This window comes from Myripristis murdjan, chromosome 13 (genome assembly GCF_902150065.1).
Source record: "Myripristis murdjan chromosome 13, fMyrMur1.1, whole genome shotgun sequence".
NCBI lineage: Eukaryota > Metazoa > Chordata > Actinopteri > Holocentriformes > Holocentridae > Myripristis > Myripristis murdjan.
In genome coordinates this window covers 10,683,083-10,702,432 of record NC_043992.1, presented here as the reverse complement: position 1 = coordinate 10,702,432, position 19,350 = coordinate 10,683,083, and the positions used below count along the sequence as shown (strand labels likewise).

The following is a 19,350-nucleotide window of genomic DNA, read 5'->3' as shown; positions in this document are numbered from 1 at the left end:
TTGTAGACCCTCTGCACAGTCACGCATGTTGCAATTATGTAAAGTTGCCACTGACGCTGCGTAGTCTGCACAGGCCAGAGAACAGCAAACAAATAACTCTATGTTCCAAAACATGAGAGCTAGCTGATGTTTCAGTTCACACCTTGTTTTCACATTTTCACCAGCCAGTTTTTGGGCGGAAACCACAAGAATACAAGAGTGCATGCCCAGAGCTGACCACAGTAGCTAGTGGTAACACCTTTTAGTACCTCATCTTTGTCCAAGTTACTCTTCATTTGATTGTTTGTCCCCAATTGTATCAAATTTCCCCTTATGGACCAACAAAGTATTTCTGATTCTGAATGTGTCAGCACCTACTGTATACTGAGCTGTCCTGGTAAGGGATCTCTCTCTGGCTTTGGCTCCCGTGTGGATTCTTCCATAATAAGGTTCTTGGGAGTTATCCTTGTGTGCTGTAAGGGTATAAGGCTGGTGGTGCTGGGTAGGCTATCTGGGATGGGTAGGCCTGTTAGGTCAGCATTATGGTGTGTTGTGGTCGTTTCTGTCCTCCACTGTCTTTATTCCATCACTTTGCTCTAATTCATTGTTGACTAGTTAGATCCATTTGGGCCCATTTTGTTTGTAATATCTTTTGAGACATGCAAGTCAAATGTTTAAGCAAATATAACATTCAATTTGATGCCACTGAATCAACTTTCAAATTATGTTTTCAATGTGAGTATGACAAATTCCAGTTAACGAATTAAAATACAGTCTCTCAGCATGTGGGAAAAAAACTGCAATTTGTTCTTAGACAATTATGCATTGATGCAACATTTCAATATCAACGCGGTGATCCATGCATTTCCCGTTTAGTTGTTGTTTCACATGGCCCTACAACATAGTTTAGGCTTTGACAACTTCACCGGTTTATGTAAGAAATATGACATCAGAGCTGTGTTAACATAAGGGAAGTGTTTGATTGTTGGCAGAACAGAAGAGAACAATTTGCCCACCACATTCTCTGCTGAAAATGGTACGGCCACACACTGGCTGTATGAAGCCGAAGGCAAAGCACAACAACACCACAGCAACACCATTAAACTCAGAAATCACCTACTTCTTTCCATGTGGAGAAAGTTCATTCACAGTGTTTTGACACTCATACACCACGGCTACAGTGGTCTGTCAACACATTTCAACACAGGTGTTTTATTTACGTATGGTACTAGAAATGCTTTATTTTACCAAAGCACTGAGAGCATTTCACTGGCAGCTGCTACGTGGATATATTTGTAAGGTACTGTTCTCATTTCGCTGTTATTTTGGGATATATAGAGCTAACTGTTCATGCGGCTTCCTTTGGTTGAAAATACGTCAGTTGCTTTGTGTTGGTCAATAATCAATCAACATGCATCGATAATCCAGATGCACTAGTCAGAATTAATCATCATAATCGCAGCCCTCATAATACTAATCAAATTTAACTGTAAGGAGCCTAAGGAGTTCTGCTCTAATCTTTTTCCATATCTGTGCGTCTAAGAGGTTTGCAGACTCAAATCAAGTTCGATGGCAATATAAAGTGTCATGGGATGGCTTCTGAAAACCAGGCTTCAGAGTCGAGTGTGTGGATCAGTCTAAGTGTGCTCCCACTACTCTGAGCCAACTTGGTGACAAAATGGTACTACCAGATAATAGTAAAATTGTTACTATTAGATGGACAAATGGGCAATGAAAACAAAGCAGTCCACATTATGGAGAACACTTTGTGTATTGTGAGGCTGTGATGCAATGGGTGTATTCTTGGACACGGGCTGCATTAACTGCAACAGCTACCATTCAGCGCAGAGCAAACAATGACTCTGGTTCTCCACAACTGACCAAATGCATTTTCAATGCATGCTCCCACACACACACACACACACACACACAGTTCAGACAGAGCATGAGCCTGTAACACACAGTTGATGATGCCCTCTACCTCTCTCTCTCTCACACACACACACACCTGCATTCCTAAGGCTCACACATATTCACAGCAGGTTTTCAGTGTCAGACCACCCTGATAAATAAATGTGGCAACGAAGCAACAAACAGCAGACCCTCCTGCTGTGCCTCGATGTTTCCTGTCCTCTGAAATAAGCCGGGTCTGGCTGGCCTGCTGCTATCAGCCAAGACTGGAAACAACACAGTGGGGAGGCAGGGTGCACACTCAGACGTCACATGAGCTCCGGTGACCCGCTCGTCACGGTTTAACTGTCAACGCGCTCACACCAGCAAAGACTGAATGCACACGAGTAGAGTTGTGTTCTTAGAAAGCTGCTTCCACCTCACGACAACAAATCAGCAGCATGCAGGTGGCCACATTAGACTGCTGTTTAGAGGTGCTGTGTGAAAAACAACAAATCTCTCTATGTGATACACCAAAAGAATATACTTTATTTTTCAGAAATAATTATTAACTGATTCTGTAAATTCTGATATTGATACTTCCAACTTTCTCTATTATACAGGACAGTTTTTTGTTTTGTTTTTCCCATGACTACACCCTTGTGGGTTACAAATGCACCTATCTGGATTTTGGGGGCTAAATTCTTTTCTCACGATTGGTCAATTCTGATATTTTAATCTATGCATTGCTTTATCATTTTTTTAAATTTAGAAAAATGTTACTCTTGGATAGGAACTGTGACTGTTATCTTATAATCCATATTATTACACTGTCTTTGCATAGGCCTATGTCAATTAAATCCTCTTGTGGGTGAGAAAAAGTCTGCCCATTATTAAAAGCCACCCATGACTAGGCTCTCCAAATATTCTGCATTAGGAAGTATATGAGATATACTTTCGTATATGAAAGACAAATGCCAAGTAACACATTTTGAATTCGGCAGCCTCTCATATTTTAAACAAACAAACAAAAAAATCAAGCTGGCCAGTACAGTACAGTAACAATTACTCGTTTTTTGAGACAGGTTGGTAAAGTCCTGCCTTTGACAATACTGCTACATGTCTCTCACCATTATGAGTCTGTGTGTCCGGCACAGCCTACAAAACATCCCTGTAAAAAATGATAATTGATTAAAATTATAGAGAGCAACATCTTTCTTTATAACTTTCTTGTCCAGCTCACTGTGCTCTGTTTTGATTGGCCACATGCTATATTCAGCTTGAGTACACATTCAGCTTCCAGCCAGGATGATTTAACCCTGTGTCTGCTCGGCTAGTGGCTAACAGCTACTGGGGCTTCCATCATTACTGCAGCAGCTGGAGGAGCAGCAAGGTGGTGTCTCCTATCAATTTAGCTGTCATCATCTCATCACCTCCAGCTGATTGTGACTGGCTGTGGTTCTTACAGCTAATATTTCCTGACTGGAAACAACTTGCGTTAGGCAAGGCAGTCAGGACTTCAGGTGAAGCAGAGCTGGGCAATCCCCTCATAGATGTATGCTCATAGATCAGTTTTCCAGATCAGCCAATTTGAAGACAACCTACTGAGTCATTTGGAATGGAATTGAAATCGGTGGTCAATCTATTGGAGCTTTACTACTGTATGTGTCGACTGGAAGTACAGAAGCCTCACTTAGTTAAACTATCCCTGTTCAGTGCTGGAAAAATGAAGGAAGACAACGGTGGGCGCCCTGTCTTACACCAGCATTTATGCAGGTAGTTCTGCATAGGACATTCTGTGCACACTCTGAACTGATCTCTGAAACACTGGGCAGCAGTGTTGAGATGTCACTGCATACAGGTACATTTCTGGAGAGGTGCATGTGAGCTACAGCTGCAGCATCTACGGCTACGCGGCAGCCACAGAGCCTGATGGTGTACTTATGGTGGCATTTTGGTTCAACGCTGCTTCGCATCCTCTCCCTCCCACATTAGGAGGCAATTATGTTTGTTTATGTTCAATTGTCACTGAAGTAAATATTGGACCCAATTTTCACAAACCAAACATCTTTCAAAGATTCTGGTGTTTCTCTTCCCACATGTCCACGGTCCACTTTTGGACCACAACTCCACCTGTTGAGAACCATTGCTGTATATAACATATATGGTATGACATGCCAAACTGCATTCTAATATTCCCGTTACAGCCCTCTGTTAATCAACTTACCACCCAACATAAAAAACAATTATGTCATGGTGCAGTAATCGTCGATGCAAATGACAATAACAATCTAACCCGACTGCCCGTGTTGCCATAGCGCAGAATTCACTGGAAGCCTTTGTGGCAGCGGTACACAAATCTAAATGCCCAAACCAGGCAGCACAAGGTACAAATGCAAAGTGCAGGCCTGAGTGGATGTATTCATCCAGGCTGATAAGGCCTGCTGACGCTGATCACAGCTGCTGGGCTCGGCACTTCTCAGGTGACTATGAGGGTGTGTGTCAGACTATTTCGAGTGGCGGCCTGTGATGTTTCCTTATGTGCCTGAGTGCTGTTCAAACACAAGGCTGCAGGAAGTGGTTCACAAGGTAGCCACTGAAGGTGTGCCAGGAACACCCAGGAAAACAGTCAAATTTCAACTTTTCTGACATTAAAATAAATAAACAGGTGATACACCCCGTCTGAAAAGTAGGTGCACAATTTTTAAAACATTATTGCTCAATGTATTATCCAATATTTTCTCTGCTTCAGGGCTAGACTATAGCTGGAAATTTGATGAGGAAATGGATTCTGGTGGAGAAAGTGTTCTTTCTCCACCAGAGTCTGTGTTCATCCCCAACCCCATGTGCAGCTGATTAATCAATCAACTGAAAATTAATGGACTATTTATATGTCATTTATCAGCTGAAGATACCAAAAATGTTAACATTTAGGTGCTTTTCTCCATTTCATAATATCATTATGGAGTTTTTTGGGGGTGCTTACTGTCTAGATAACCAATTTAAAGGCATCATCAACATGTCATTATTATTTGCCATTATACTGGCCTTTTTATGGAGTACGTTTTGTAGACTTTGAAAGCAAAATATTACATAAAAAGATTAATTTAAAAAAATACTACTGGTTGCAGCCTTAATGTACATCCCCTATCTGCCTCAAATGTTTTGTTCACTGATGCTGGGCATGTTCTGGGACATTTAGCCTACCATTTGCTGTGGGTGTGCACCGGTGTCAGTGGATTCGCTGCTATGCTTTTCTGCATGTGATGCCACACCTCCACAACTTGTGACTCCAGGTTGGAGACATCACAGCATACCAAAAATTCTCACATACTTGTGATTACCTCTAGTGAACTGATGTGGGGCATTTTTTTCTAGAGTTGTGACGATTAGTCAAATAATTGATTAGCTGCCAACTATCAAACTAATTACCATGCATTTTGAAAATCAATTCATTCTTTTGAGTCATTTTTAAGGGGAAAATTTCTTGATCTTTTGATTCCAACTTCTCAAATTTGAATATTTTCTGTTTTCTTTAGTCCTCTACGACAGTAAACTAAATATCTTTGGGTTAACTGTTGGTTGGGACAACACAGCTCGAGGATGTCACCTTGAGCTGTGGGAAGTTGTGATCAACATTTTGCACCATTTTGTGACATTTCATGGACCAAACAACTACTCAATTAATCTACAAAATAAATCAGAAGATTAACTGGTGATGAAAATAATTGTCAGTTGCAACTCTACATTTCTCAGATTCTGAAGGTCATGTTTACAGAACATCCAGTAAAAACAAACATCAGTGATGAAATTTTCAAAAATAACCACAATTGTCCTATTAAATGTATTTAGAACGAGCACTGGGGGTAACCTGAACATAAGAACATTCCTGTGCAACTTGTGCTTCATTTGAATGTTTTGTGTTCCTGCTTCCTGGTGGAAATCCACCACCACCTGCTACTTGTTCAGTTTTTTTTCTCGAATGCGACCTGTAATTTCAAGAGTAAAAATGTTCCCTTCCGTGTGCATTTAAAAGCCATTTCAATTCATCACGCTTCCATCATGCATGCTGTGTGTCCAAAGCTCTAAATTTATTCTATTTTCAGGATTACACTAATCTAAGAAGCCATGCCAATGCAAGAGCTTGGACATCAGACAATCAAGCAGCCTATTTCTGAGTCTGTGGCAAACCTGAACATCTCTCTGCCGACAAAAACTAGTAGTTTGGACTCGAAGCACAAGTTTGCAATCAAACTGTGTTGTGGTAAGCAATTGTAAATATAGGGAACAGGGAGCATACAATCAACTCCCTGAAGAATTAGGCTACAAAAAATGAGAGCGCTCCTCAGATTGAAGCGGTAAAACATCAAAGCCAAACCATCACAACAGGATGCTTCCTTGCCATTCTCCCACAAGTGTCCCACTACAGCAAGCTTCCACGAAAACTGACCCAGTAATTACAGCTGTCGTGTGTATGTTCACCTCAGCTGTGGGAAGTGGGAATGCAACCATGTGACTGGTCAGATAAGGCTGTATGGCTGGATAATTCCACTGTGTGTGTGTGTGTGTGTGTGTGTGTGTTTGGTCACATGTGATCATGAGAGTGGGAATGGCAATAACCTTGAGGATTTGACCAAACTGCCACACACAGAGCTGAAATTAAGACCATTTAATCCAGCATACGGCGGTCCATGTATGGGCTTTCGAGTGAAACTCAAGAGAAACTTGACTGCTTAGAAGAAATGCTTTTCTACTTGGGCTGGGGCGTTATGTTTATCTCCTGATTCGACACTATCACAATACTTGGGTGCCGAATCAATATGTATTATGATTCTGTAAGTATTGCAATTCGATATTACAATTTATTGCGATTTCTGTTTTTTTTGTTTTGTTTTGTTTTTTAATTATCCTCTTGTTTATGGATGTAAAGTTTCATAAAGCTGTAATTATTCTAAAGGTTACAATAGGTCATTTTATGCAGTGATGTTAAGTTTCAAAAAATGATTTCACTACAATGAAATGGCTACTATGGGGGCTAACATCATCACACAGGAATAAAATGTGGTTCATTAAATCCACAAGAGTCTCAGGTTTCCAGTCAAACCCAATTTATGCCACACCAAGCCTGTTTAGGCCCCAGTCAGCACAAACACACCATTTTACAACAGGCAAAACTAACACATTTGGACTGCATGGTTTGTGGTCCAAACTGCATGGGATTAGCATAATGTGGGCATGTCTGTGAAGGGGGTGAGCCGTGGCTGCCCAGAGAACCCATTTTCATTCAGAGATCTGGAGGTCAGAGGTCAAGGGAAACCGTTGAAAATGCCAAACTTTTCCTTTGTCAAAATTTAGCCAAATGTTGGAGCAATACTGAGTCCCCTTGCCAACAACCTAGCATGACATGCTTGGCATCAGTGGGTTCCTTGGATTGTCTAGTTTCATATGACACAATCAATAACTAAAAATGATTAGATAGTCATTAAAAAATTGCGCTATTTAAGTGAATTGATTTTTTCCCACTACTATTTCCTATACTTAAGTAAAAGCCTACTGTTATCCAGATGTCGGCCTCATACTGTTGCAGGCCAGGACTTTAGGAGTCCTCCCTCTGTAACACGGTCCTGGCATGCCCTAACTTAAGCATAAAGACATGACTCTGAACTCGATGAATGTGTAACACATTCCAGCAGACAAAGTTCAGCTTTTAACAACACGGGGAGTAAAGTGCACCAAGAAAGCCATCAGGAATAAGATATATGCCATGTGCGTCCTCATAATTGCTCACCCAAATCTTACATAAGTGCACCAACACAAGGCTGGGCTACACAGCAGTTATTACACAATTACCCAGCTTTATGGTTTGCCTGCTGTATCTTGACCTCATCCTGCCTGTCACCTAATTAGACAGTACACTGCATAAGGTTATGTAGGACAGGTAGTGTCCCATCCACATCATAACGGAGGTGAAATAAAGCAACGACCAGATACAGGCCTCGGTGCCCAGCTTGACATTCCTCGCAGATCCAGTCTGTCATCACTCCCTCCCTCGTTTGAAAATGTGTTCATACCTAACAGATAAGAAATCAGGGCCGGCGGCAACAATTAGACGCTAATTTGCACATTACGCCGACAAACGTGATGAGCACGTCGCTATCGTTAAAGTATGTATTATAAGCAAACTGACAGTCATTTAACACAAATGTTGACATTTAACTCCTTTCATCATGGCTAAGCTTGGCATCCTGACGAGGACTGTCACGGGAGTAACACTAACAGTCTGGAGGCATTTCCCTCAGGGACATTAGCTGCAGCTAGCCAGCTAACCCCTGTCTAGCAGGAGAAGTTAGCAAGCTAGTACCAGCAAAAATATGAGCTAGCGTAAGCTAGCTGGCTAGCTAAAGTGAGAAGAGTTGACAGATGAGAAGAAAGCAAAGACTGTCGTCGATTCTGGTACCAGCCAAAAAAGTTAGCAAACCCAAAAGCCCGTCTGCTCTGCTGTTTTGGCTAATACAGTCAGGACAAGCCCGTCCCCGCTCGTTAGCTTTACACTAGCCCCTGAGATGTGGAGAGAACGTCACGCCAATCACCGTCAAGAATTTGGCTATTTAATGTAGCTTCCCAAAACCAACAGAGCTGCAAAACTCAAAACGACCGACTCTGCGCATTTTCCAAATCAAAATGAGACACATTTCAATTCGGCATGTACATAATGGACAGAGTAGCGTGAGCTAGGGTAGATTTTAACTTTTAGGATAGATACACTCTGCTCACTGCCGCCCAACGTGGTGTATTCTGGTGGAAGGAGTCTGTGGGAATAACATGCGAACGTATGCACAAATTTAATATTTTCTTAAAACGCTTGCGGCTTGCTGAATTACATTCACGCCGAGTTGAAAACTGGGTTGTAACAATTAGGTGATGGCCTTGAGGTATTTTTCACCAGGCACGTATCTTTACCGAGCAAAAAACACCACTTTAAACAGCTAGAGTTTTGCTAACGCTCTCCGCATTTGCACCGGGGTTAGCCTATTAGCAGCTAGCTATGCTAACGCAGATGTTGTGGATTTAGTCCCTCGCTGTTCGGCTTACCTCTCTTGACGGCCTCGTCATACGACAGGAATCCTATCCTCGACTCTTTGGCCCCCATGCTCCCCTCATTTCATTGCAATATCATGAAGTAACGTTGGGCTTTGTGACTTGAGTTGTTGAGGACTGTCTATCGCCTTATCCGTTTGTTGTGAAATGGGTTCCTGGTGGTGTGTGTATGTGGTGAACGGGTGAATGTTTCCAGCGACGCCTCCATTCTGTCACATGATCGAACTCCACAGGTCAGTTGATCAGCTTCATCGGATGGTTGTAAACACAGTCGACCCGACGGACAAACAACCGACCCCGGCTTCTGCAGCTGATGTGGCCCCGCTATTTCAAACTGTTGAATGTGCTTTGACTTGTCATGTCATTTTGTGTCCGATTCTAAGTAAACAGAGGCTGTGTCCTAACACCAAATAGTATAAAATACCAATTAGTCAGCAGCGCCACCCTGTGGTTATTTTACAAAACTGTTAATAACGATTTGAGCAGTGTTTTGTGCTTGACTCCCACCACAGCGACCCCTGGTGGCGCACTGCGCGAAGATGTTGTCAAACCTATGCATCTAACTAATGAATTAATGAATGGCTGATTTATGTTTCCTTCAGTTCTTTGTCGCACCTGATGCAGCAGTGTTACCGATCAGTTTCATGATCCGTACCATGGCATGATAGGAAACTGGACACGGACACCAAATCCGTTGAAAAAAAAATCTGTAGGGTTTTTGTTGTCTTGTTTATCGACTAAATCCGCACCTCGTAGAACATTACCTTAAAGATATACAATTTTTAGGTATTCACCAATTCGGCATGCATCCAATAAACGAAGAACGTATCTCAATACGTTTTCAACTTTAAAATTGATTTCACGTTATGCCCCATATGTTCCTAGTGGAGGACGGTAGCGAGCAAGGTGAGCTGGGTCTAAAAAATAGAGAATATAGCGCTGCGTAAATATAGCGCTGCCAAAGTGGATCAATTATACGCCGATTTGACCAGTGCCTCCAATTATTGAAGCTAGGGTGTTCCAATACGCCTGACAAAACTTGTACTTTTCTGACAGGCAAAGAAACATAAAGTGACAGATTTTCTCATTAGGGTTTGGGGATACGTTCTTTACGCACTCAGGAAGCCTTTACGTCACTGGCGCAGTTCGTCGGCCAACAGGGAAACACATCCACGCGTGGTATGCGAATGTTATACAGGACCCAGGTGGCGATATTTGATAAGTGATGTGTTTAATGAGTTTATTGTTATTCGTCGGCGGTATCTGGACTGATGTGATGTGTTTGTATTGACCGCGGGAGGTCGCCGACAGGTTGCATCATCTTTTGTTCCGGGATGGTGAGGCAGCAGATTACACAGCACTAAACGGGTCATTGCTGTCTGGAGATGGGACTGCAAGTTCTGCTGTACTGGCCAAACATTATTGGTGAGAAAAACTCCTCCTACTCTTCCTCTCTCACCTGATTCCTTATTACATTACAGTCCACGGCAAGAGCTCCAGTCCTGCGCCCAGGAGCGCCTCTTCACCTGGGGCAGCGCTCCGGCGCACATTTACCATCAGAGCTGATAAGATGAACATGTTGGGACTAGCAGGATGTTATCAGGTCGCCAGTAAACCGTTTTACTGGTCCTCAACACGCCACGGAGAGGTTATTTTAACATTTAACCTGAGAGATAAAACCTCCAGCAACACTTGGAGAATAAAGAACAGCTTAATTTGTTGACCAACACTTTTCAGCCTGTGGCCTTGGTCAGGGCCATGACTTGAGCAAATATATTTCTGGCAGTTTATACCTACCTGCCTTCCTGCCTACCTATTAATTAATCGAGGGTGGGAATCACCACAGGCCCCATGATATGGATATTATCACGATATTTAACTAATTGTATCGCAATTTTAGTATTAATACAACATGTATTGCGATATATTGCGATTCATTACATTTGTATCAGCTGGACATTATTTCCCCAAATGAGAACACAACACCTGCCAATAAAATAAAGGTTTCATTCTGTTCATCTCACTTAAGTAATTTTTACTGCAGCAAAATGGGATTGTCAAGCAGGCAGACTGACCAACTCTGTCATAAAAAAAAAACCCTCATAAATGTTGCAGCGATTCTCAGCAACACAGTATTGATATTTAGCACCCCTTCTATCAATACAATGTCACAATACTATGCTGCATTGATTGTTTTCCCCCACCTCAACTATCTGTCTATTTATAGATGTATGTATGCTCCATTACAATGATAATAAAAATTTGGACTCACTCAGGCTAGGGATAGGGTAAGTGCTATATTTTCCATAACTGGTGGTCTTGAATTATATTAATTTTAACTGTTTGTGTCATTCTTCTCCCAGGATATATCAGGATCGGCCTTTTGTTTGCTGCCTGGACAAGCTACAAGAGCCCAGCTGCCTTCACCCCCCTGTATTCAGTTTCCATCGCACTAGATGGTAATGATGCAGCATCTGTTCCTCACCACATCTCACCTTTCAAGATCACCAGGATTTGACCTGCACTGGTTTTTGAAAGGGATATCAATGCTGAAGTTATTGGATTGAAGCTAATAATAGTACTCTAATAATATGTATTCTCATAATATGTGTACTGATATTAATATCTTTAGATGTGTTTAGTTCGGTAGCAAGGAATTGAAAAAAATGTGTTTTGCCTGTTAAAAAGCTTTTAGACAGTGGGAAAACATGTTTATGACATCTGGGATAAATCCCTCTGCATTTCAAAGGGTCTCATTAGCATCAGTTCAGGTTAAGAGCGTCCAGACAACAAGTGTATGAATATGCAATCAAACTGCATCAGATGTGGACAACACTGAGAGGAATGAGTCCACATTTATTTATAAAAGGCCAACATCAGTCCCAATGTTATGAACAGCAGTCCAGTTTCAGAACCCTAATGCCAGGAGGATTGGATTTTTTTTTTTTTTTCTGTTTTGTTACATGGCATCCTGTGTGTAGGAGTTGACGGCTGGCTGGCCAGGAGGCTGGGTCAGTGCTCCAGGTTTGGGGCCTGGATGGACGTGGTGGTGGACAACCTGAGCAGAGGCATGCTATGGAGTCTGCTGTTTGAGGTCTGGTCACCACAGCTCATTCAGCAAATACACACACACACACACACACACACACACTAGGGCTGGGGCTGGGGCAATATGTTTACCTTCCAGTTTCATACTATAATGATCCAAGCCTGAGCTTGGATTCAAACCCAGGCCACTGCAGTAAGGACTCAGCCTTGATAAATGGTACACACCCTACTTGGAGAGCTACAGGGCCGCCCCCAATTAAATTTTTATGTACTGAGACTCTACAAGTAGTGCAGATCAGTATTACAATTTATTGCATTTTTTTTTTAAATTATCTTCTAGTTTGTGGATGTAAAGTTCCATGACGCTGTGGTTGTCTTAAAGGTCATAATTAAAGGTCATTTCATACAGAGATGTCAGTTTCCCAAAATGGTCTCACTGCAATGAAATGGCTACTCTGGAGGTTAACATCATCACACATGAATAAAATTTGGCTCATTAAATCCACAAGTGTCTCAGTTTTCCAGTCAAACCCAATTTATGCCACTCCAAGACTGGGGATGGTTGGGATGTCTGCAAAGGGGAGAACTGTGGCTGCCCAGAGAACCTATTTTCATTCAGATATCTGGAGGTCAGAGGTCAAGGGGCCCCTTTGAAAATGCCAGTCTTACCCTTGTCGAAATTGAGCTGAACTTTGGAGGGATATTTAGCCCCCTTGCCAACAACGCAACATGACATGCTTGGTACCAACAGATTCCTTAGGTCGTCTATTTTCATTGCTTTACAGTTTAATTTAAATCAGTTGTGTAATAAAAAATGATTAAGAAATCATTAAGAAAAAAAAAAGAATTGCGATACTCAAGTGACACACTCAGTGGCTACTTTAGGCCTCCATCACACAAGACTTTTTAAACAACCCTGGTGTTCATCGTCTCTGAGTTGTGTGCTCTTTGGATGAGATGATAAACTTGTACCTACTTTGTTTACCCAAGGAGTTCATCATGATATACCCACATCCTTAGTTTCATGATCCTCATCTTCCTGTTCAACAACAAGTCACTCCTGTGGATTTTTGAAGTCTTGAGCTGTTGATGGATAAGAGGGGATGAGGGAAGTGCAAGCTCATGGATATATGGGATGATGTAGAGACAAACATAAGTGAAGACAGTGTACTTGTCTTACTTAATGCTGAGGCGTCTGATGAAGCTAAGGGAAAGGACTAGTTTTTTGGTGTCTGAGCTGTCTTTGAATAAGAGGAAAGATCGGGTGAGAGGCAGGGGCCAGACCTGCTGACTCATTCCTGGAGGATGGTCTCTGAACCTTTGACACTGAGAACGCTGTCATGAACTTAGCCTCCATTAACATGACCCCAGAGTGTGGAGGCTGCGACTCAAACTCTGACCACCCATCATTTCTTCCCTGTGGGCCCGTGCAGCTGGGTGGCAATCCTGACTCGATCATGATGTTACAACCTTTCATCCTGATTGTCGGACCACAGAGGATGATAGGCCAATCAGCAGGGAGCTGGATGTTACATAAAAGCTGTTGTGTGAGATGCACTGAACTTGAAACCCTGCAGAGATTAATGGGTGATAATTTGGCCATATGGGTGTAAAAGTGACCTTTGATTTCATTTTGTTCTTTTCTCTGGTCTTTTCTGTATTTCACCAGAGCCATTATCACTCTGTCACAGAGTCTGATTTACATGCGGCAGGCATGTTTAGCAGGGGATTTATTTTTACTTCCTCTTGATGATGTGGAACGGTCTTAGAGGCAAGGGTATTTGGTGACATCCATTTGGCAAGGCTTTGCATGCCTTTTTTAGGGCAAGCGGAATTCGGAGGGGGATGGTGTAACAGGGTTAAAATGCTTTGGCTTGCGTGCAAAGACAGCTCGGACATCAACAAAATAGTCCTCTCCTTAGCCCCCTCAGACGTCTCAGATATTTACTGGCAGCATTAATTCAGACTGAAGTGCACTGTCTTCACTTGACCAGGCGAGGAGCTGTGAATCTAAAGTTTGTCACACCATCCCATCTGTCCTTGAGCTTGCATGCTTGTGTGTACTTTGACAAACTATCACAAAGTATTTTGACAAATTATGACTGGTTGAAATGCTTACACGCTCATGTTCATAAGAGCATGCAAGACTGGTGTTCATTTATGTTTGAAATGTTAGTTCAGATATACTTAAGCGAGAATGTGTTAAGGCATTGGCAGACTTTCGCACATTGGTGACAGACCAGTACACACTGTACAGTTTGCTAGGCTTTCAAAAATGGTGGTGAAATATCCTCATTAGATGCTCTGTGCTTTCCCTCAGCTATTAATCCATAATGCTATATTTCTGACCCTCCATTCACTTATAGTGCGGCAAAACAGCTCCCAAAATATCATTTAAAATATAAACAAACACAAACAAGGTGGATTATGCCAATATAAAAAAAACAACAAATTCCAGTAACCATTTTTGTCATGTAATTAGGATTATTTGTGTAAGTACTGTCAGGTTGTTTCCTCCTGGTGCAAGGTTACTATGAAGTTTCATGCAGACGTGACCTTCTGGATCTGCTTTCCAGTTCAAACTGGAAACTAACAAGAAAAGAGAGTTTAATCTCCTCAAAAAATGTGTACCAGGAGTGGCTGTTTTTTATATTAGCATAAGCCTCTTTGTTTGTGTTCATTTATGTGGTAAAAGTGTTATTTTGGAGCTGTTTTTCTGCACTATGGAAGGAAAGGGACAGATAGAAATACGGTATTGTAGATGAGCAGTCCAGCAGAGCACCAATCAACTAATGAGGATATTTCAGCACCATGTGGACTCACATCACACTCAGAGAATTACACCATACAACACTAACAGTGCTCAGTTTGAATTGAACCGCACATGGTAATATGTATAGTATATATATAAATTACTATATATATGTATATATATATATATATATATATATATATACACATAGTAATATGCGTTTATATTTATGTTATTGCTAAACATCAGTGTTCTGTAATAGTCCAGCTGTTGCACTGTTTCTTGGCAGGTGCATAAATTTGTCATATTTTGAATTGTTAATCATATTTCCATCCATTTTATTCTGCTCATGGAAGTACATTGCTTCATTGCCGAGGATCCGGTGATTGTACAACCCGAGTTCACGCTGGTTCCTCTGGACCTGATCCTGGCAGCCACAGGGAGTTTCCTCAGGGCCTGGTTGTGTAAGCGGTCACTAAAACGTCCTGTCCTGTTCTGTCCTGCAGTGGGGCTGGTTGGTGTCCGCAGTGGAGTGGTGTGTGTTTGTTTGTAACCACGGTGCGAGAGGTGCCCAGTGGAAGAACAGTTTCACAACCAGTCCTCGATTTGTACAAGCTGTCATGGCGAACGGTGAGACATCCACCTCTGTTTGTGCATGAAGCTGATAAAGAGCCCAGAAATAGCCAACAGATGCTTTGTATCTCTGATGGGAAGTTTGTGTGTCTGCTGCTGCCAGGGTTTCGGACTCCTCTTGGCACATGGGTTATAAGCGGGTTTCACTGCCTGCCATTGTGGCTGTATGGGTACCAGTGGGGCTTACTGTCCCGCTGCCTACACCTGCCGCCCTGGATCCAGGCTCTGGGGACTCTGGTGCTGGCAGCTGGCCGGCTGCTGGGCCTCTCAGTGGAGGTAGGAACTTAAAACACCTAATAAACCACAGTATTGGTGGTGTGGTGTGTGTCTTAGAAACGTGAGGATGTGGCGGTAATCTCTCAAGCAGTTCTTTCTGTATTTTCATAATCAATTCAGTATTCTTCTGTGAACATTCATTGGTGAGAATGGCAGAAAGTAGGGCAAATCAATTCAAAAGGTTGAGAATTAGCTGAAAGAAGTGCTGTTCACTTACATAACAAATTGACCAGAAGACCCTAATGACTGGGGAAAGGTCCTGGGTTTCACAACTGATTTCCCTTTGCCATTGAGCAAGGCGACATTACAGTGACATATTTTTCACTGGAGTTCAGTGGAGTGGCGTGACTTTCTATATCACAAAGACCAGATCAGCAGAGAACCTGCTGTGTCACTCAGCAGCACGCAGGAGCACAGGTTTACAAATAATGCCCTTAACTTTTTGAAACCTGAGTAAATTCACTTGATTTCTGTCAGAATATTATATATTTGATATTAAATTATCCCTCAAATTATCACAAAATTACTGAGAATGATTCTTATTTTAAATTGAAATGACTAAAGGTTGACTAAAGAGAGGACCCTGTAGACTCAGCTGTCAAAAAACGTGGAATAATCTTTTGATGTTGGAGTCTACATGGTTCATGTCATCGGGCTGAGATTGCGATATAACCACAAGCTTCCACGGGGTTTGAAAAATAGAGATTTCCCCAAATCAGCTCAAAAATCTTGCACAATTGGTTTAGTTTTCTGCCACCAAAACACACTCCTTGGGTCAGTATCGATCAGGGGGAAGCGAAACTAAAAGGTCAAGTTTTTTTTAAAGTTGCTGCTTGATGGATTCGAATTTCTCTGTGGTTGTTTGTGTGATACCTTTGTGATCTCTCTCTTTCTCTCTCCAGATGTGGTGTATATGGACGCACATTAAATACCTCTGCAGTGACGAGTCAGAAGAGAAGAAGAGCTAGCCGTGCAACAGCCAGCTGATGCTGTTCAGTCTGCCAACTCGGACTCCGCTCCACTGCCCTCTATGAGTAGTGGGGATCTTAGTTCACTTTCCTTCTGTGCTGAAAACGCTAAAGTTCAAGGCTGGCTTACAATCATAGGGGACAGTGTGGTAAAATGAGCCCTGTTGAACATCCATGGAAATTAAATTCTCACTTTTAGAGGTACGACAAGCAAAGAAGGTGGTGTTTCAGTGCACTTTGACCAAACACCAGTGGCACATTTGACCCCACAGCCCAAAGTTTATGGTCTTTATTGTATCTTACACAGCGTAAACGAACATGTAGTGGCTCAGTTTACCCCCCTCTCCCCTTCTACCAGAACACTGTCCTGGTGGGCTTGAACACTATCGAGTTTATTTTATTATCATTAGGTGTCTTCTTCTGCAGCTCAAATTGTCATGAGCTGGAACGAGCTACAGACATGAAACCGCAGAAGTAAAAACTTAACAAAAATAATGACTGCAGTCGGCCAGATGGTGGCACTTTAATTCACATTCAAATAAAACAAACTTTGAAATTCGGTCAGGACACCCACACCGCAAGTCAAATTGACTTGAAATGTCACACACATATCCAGCTGAGTGTGCTCTACAAAAAAGCCAATTGGACCATAAAAATCTGTATGATGGATTGTTTGCTAATTTGCGTAAACTGAAAAACACTAGGTGACATGTGACAGGATCTTTGTGGATTTTAACTTGTTTGAACACCAAATTTGGTAAACAGCCTCGGGGGACTGAGGTACACAATTCTACTATATATGACCAAGATCAGTCCATAAACATGGCCGCTTTTGATCGAAAAACTCTGCAAAAGGAGGATTTTTGTAGGAAATTGGCCGTAACTCATTAGTTTATTGAGTCAACATGACACTTTACACATATGTTGAGGAGCACATCACCTTTAGGGGGCACCACAAATGTCGTCAGCTGCACGGATTTGTATGAAATGCAGTTTGCTCTGTTTAGGGTCATGACTCAATTGCATAAAATCTGGTAATGATGGGGGAAAATCGATCTTCGAGAAATCACGCAGTGCAGTCCTGAAGGCATCTTCAGTGGGGATCTGAAGTCGAGGGTTCAATTCCTAGGTGGCCAAGTCATACATGCCAACAATGTGGCAGTTCATGTATGTGGTGTGTTTTCATGTGGCTCTTGAGGTCGTATGAAGTCAAAGAATGTATTTTTGTTTTCCCCTACATACATTGTGATGACAAAACCAGTGTGTGCTTGGTCTCGCTCCTGTAAACACAATCGAACGAGCTGAAGTGACTTTGATTCGTTTTGTGAAGCTTGACAGCCTGAATCTGCAAACTGCCAATTGTGCCTATATTTTAATATTTATCTGCTATCTTTTTATTGAACACTATGATAGGCCAATGTTTCTGGACCTTTCTGCTTTTGATCATTCATTAATTTATTTATTTTTAAATGAAATCAGCGACCAAAGGGAAGAGATGTAAATGGAAAGGCCTATTGTTATGTTTTATAATTATTTATGTATTATGTATTAATTATGTATAGATTATGTTTTTACAAATTCTATGCAGACAGCTGGAGTGTAAAAGCCATTATATGTAATGGTTTAGGTATTGTGTTAAAATACGCAGCATCAACATCTACTTAATGTGTCCTCTAGTCCGATTGCACACTCACTGCAACTGTGGTGATCAAATAACAAAACGGGTAATATTTTGAGACATCTCAAGAGTGCGAACTGTGTTCATTGCTGCAACTGTGGCGGCTCTTTGTGGATCCAAACTTTTACTGGGTCACAGTGGCAGTTATTCTTATCTTGTGAATATCCCAAGATCAATTTAATAAACTTGAAAACACATGGTGGTCAGTCTAAAGACAAGTTTAGTTCCTGATAAGTTTCTTTCTTTTTTTTCCACCCCAAAACACTCTGGTCCAGTTAATGTTATTAGTGTTAAGTGTTAAACAGGCTAGACTGTGGCTTTATGTAAATGTGGGTATTATGTATGGTTTCCTTGTCTCACTATGTTTTCATAAGAAGTCAGAATAAAATTGCACCTTTAGCACTGTTTTTCCTAAATGAAAGTTTTGTGAAGTGTTTGTCCTGGATTAGATAAGGCTGTGAGGCGTTAGCAGAAACATTTGCCCACCAGATCTCAGTGGATACAGAGAAATGTTTTCCTGTGGTCGGTGAGGAAAAGGGGCAGCCATCCAATCCTGCACACGGGGCAAATAATGACAAACACAGTAACGCAGGACACTAAGTATGCCAAATATCTACCATTTCCACAGCTTTCCACACTTGTTTCTACTAAGTAGGTGACACATAAGTGAAGTTCATTTTTTATATTAAAGGGATAGTTCACCCATTATGATAAATTATTTCCTTTCCCCCTCCCAGCTGTTCTGTAGGACAGTAGTGGTGCTGCCTCTTTTTTGTCACTGAGTGCTGGATGCTGGCTGGATACTCCAAATGCTAACTGTTAGCCTCTTGCCATTGAGGTGGACTTCCCCCCGGCTAATGTTCTTAAAAATAACCACCTTACTTCACTCAAACACAGTTTAACATCACTTTAAAACTTTACGACTAAAATACACGTCTGACTACCGACTGCACACAGTAGTTATTGACAATAGCTTTTCTCAAATTACTGTTTGTAACTATTTTTTCTGTTATCAACATCCAGAAAGA

The 19,350-nt window shown here is 41.8% G+C and overlaps 2 protein-coding genes across 6 annotated transcripts in view; one reads left to right on the top strand and one right to left on the bottom strand.

The window, feature by feature from the left end:
* Positions 1 to 9,746, bottom strand: part of usp32 (ubiquitin specific peptidase 32) — a 91,866-nt gene extending 82,120 nt beyond the window's left edge. For all 5 annotated transcript variants that reach the window (XM_030066353.1, XM_030066354.1, XM_030066352.1 and 2 more), the window contains exon 1: positions 8,962 to 9,746. In XM_030066353.1, the coding sequence (XP_029922213.1) occupies positions 8,962 to 9,019 (58 nt within the window). In that variant the 5' untranslated portion in view covers positions 9,020 to 9,746. The remainder of the gene's footprint in view (positions 1 to 8,961) is intronic.
* Positions 9,747 to 10,062: 316 nt separating this feature from the next.
* LOC115369686 (uncharacterized) lies at positions 10,063 to 18,156 on the top strand. Its single transcript, XM_030066357.1, has 7 exons — positions 10,063 to 10,146; positions 10,268 to 10,392; positions 11,331 to 11,426; positions 11,949 to 12,061; positions 15,274 to 15,397; positions 15,504 to 15,676; positions 16,579 to 18,156. The coding sequence occupies exons 2-7, from the start codon at positions 10,353 to 10,355 to the stop codon at positions 16,642 to 16,644; spliced, it is 612 nt and encodes a 203-aa protein (XP_029922217.1). The 5' UTR covers positions 10,063 to 10,146; positions 10,268 to 10,352; the 3' UTR covers positions 16,645 to 18,156.
* Positions 18,157 to 19,350: the final 1,194 nt, after the last annotated feature.

Coding starts and splice junctions, on each gene's coding strand:
- LOC115369686 (XM_030066357.1), top strand. CDS start 10,353: ATGGGACTGCAAGTTCTGCTGTACTGGCCAAACATTATTG. Junction 10,393..11,330: donor GTACTGGCCAAACATTATTG/GTGAGAAAAACT, acceptor TTCTTCTCCCAG/GATATATCAGGATCGGCCTT. Junction 15,677..16,578: donor TGCTGGGCCTCTCAGTGGAG/GTAGGAACTTAA, acceptor TTCTCTCTCCAG/ATGTGGTGTATATGGACGCA.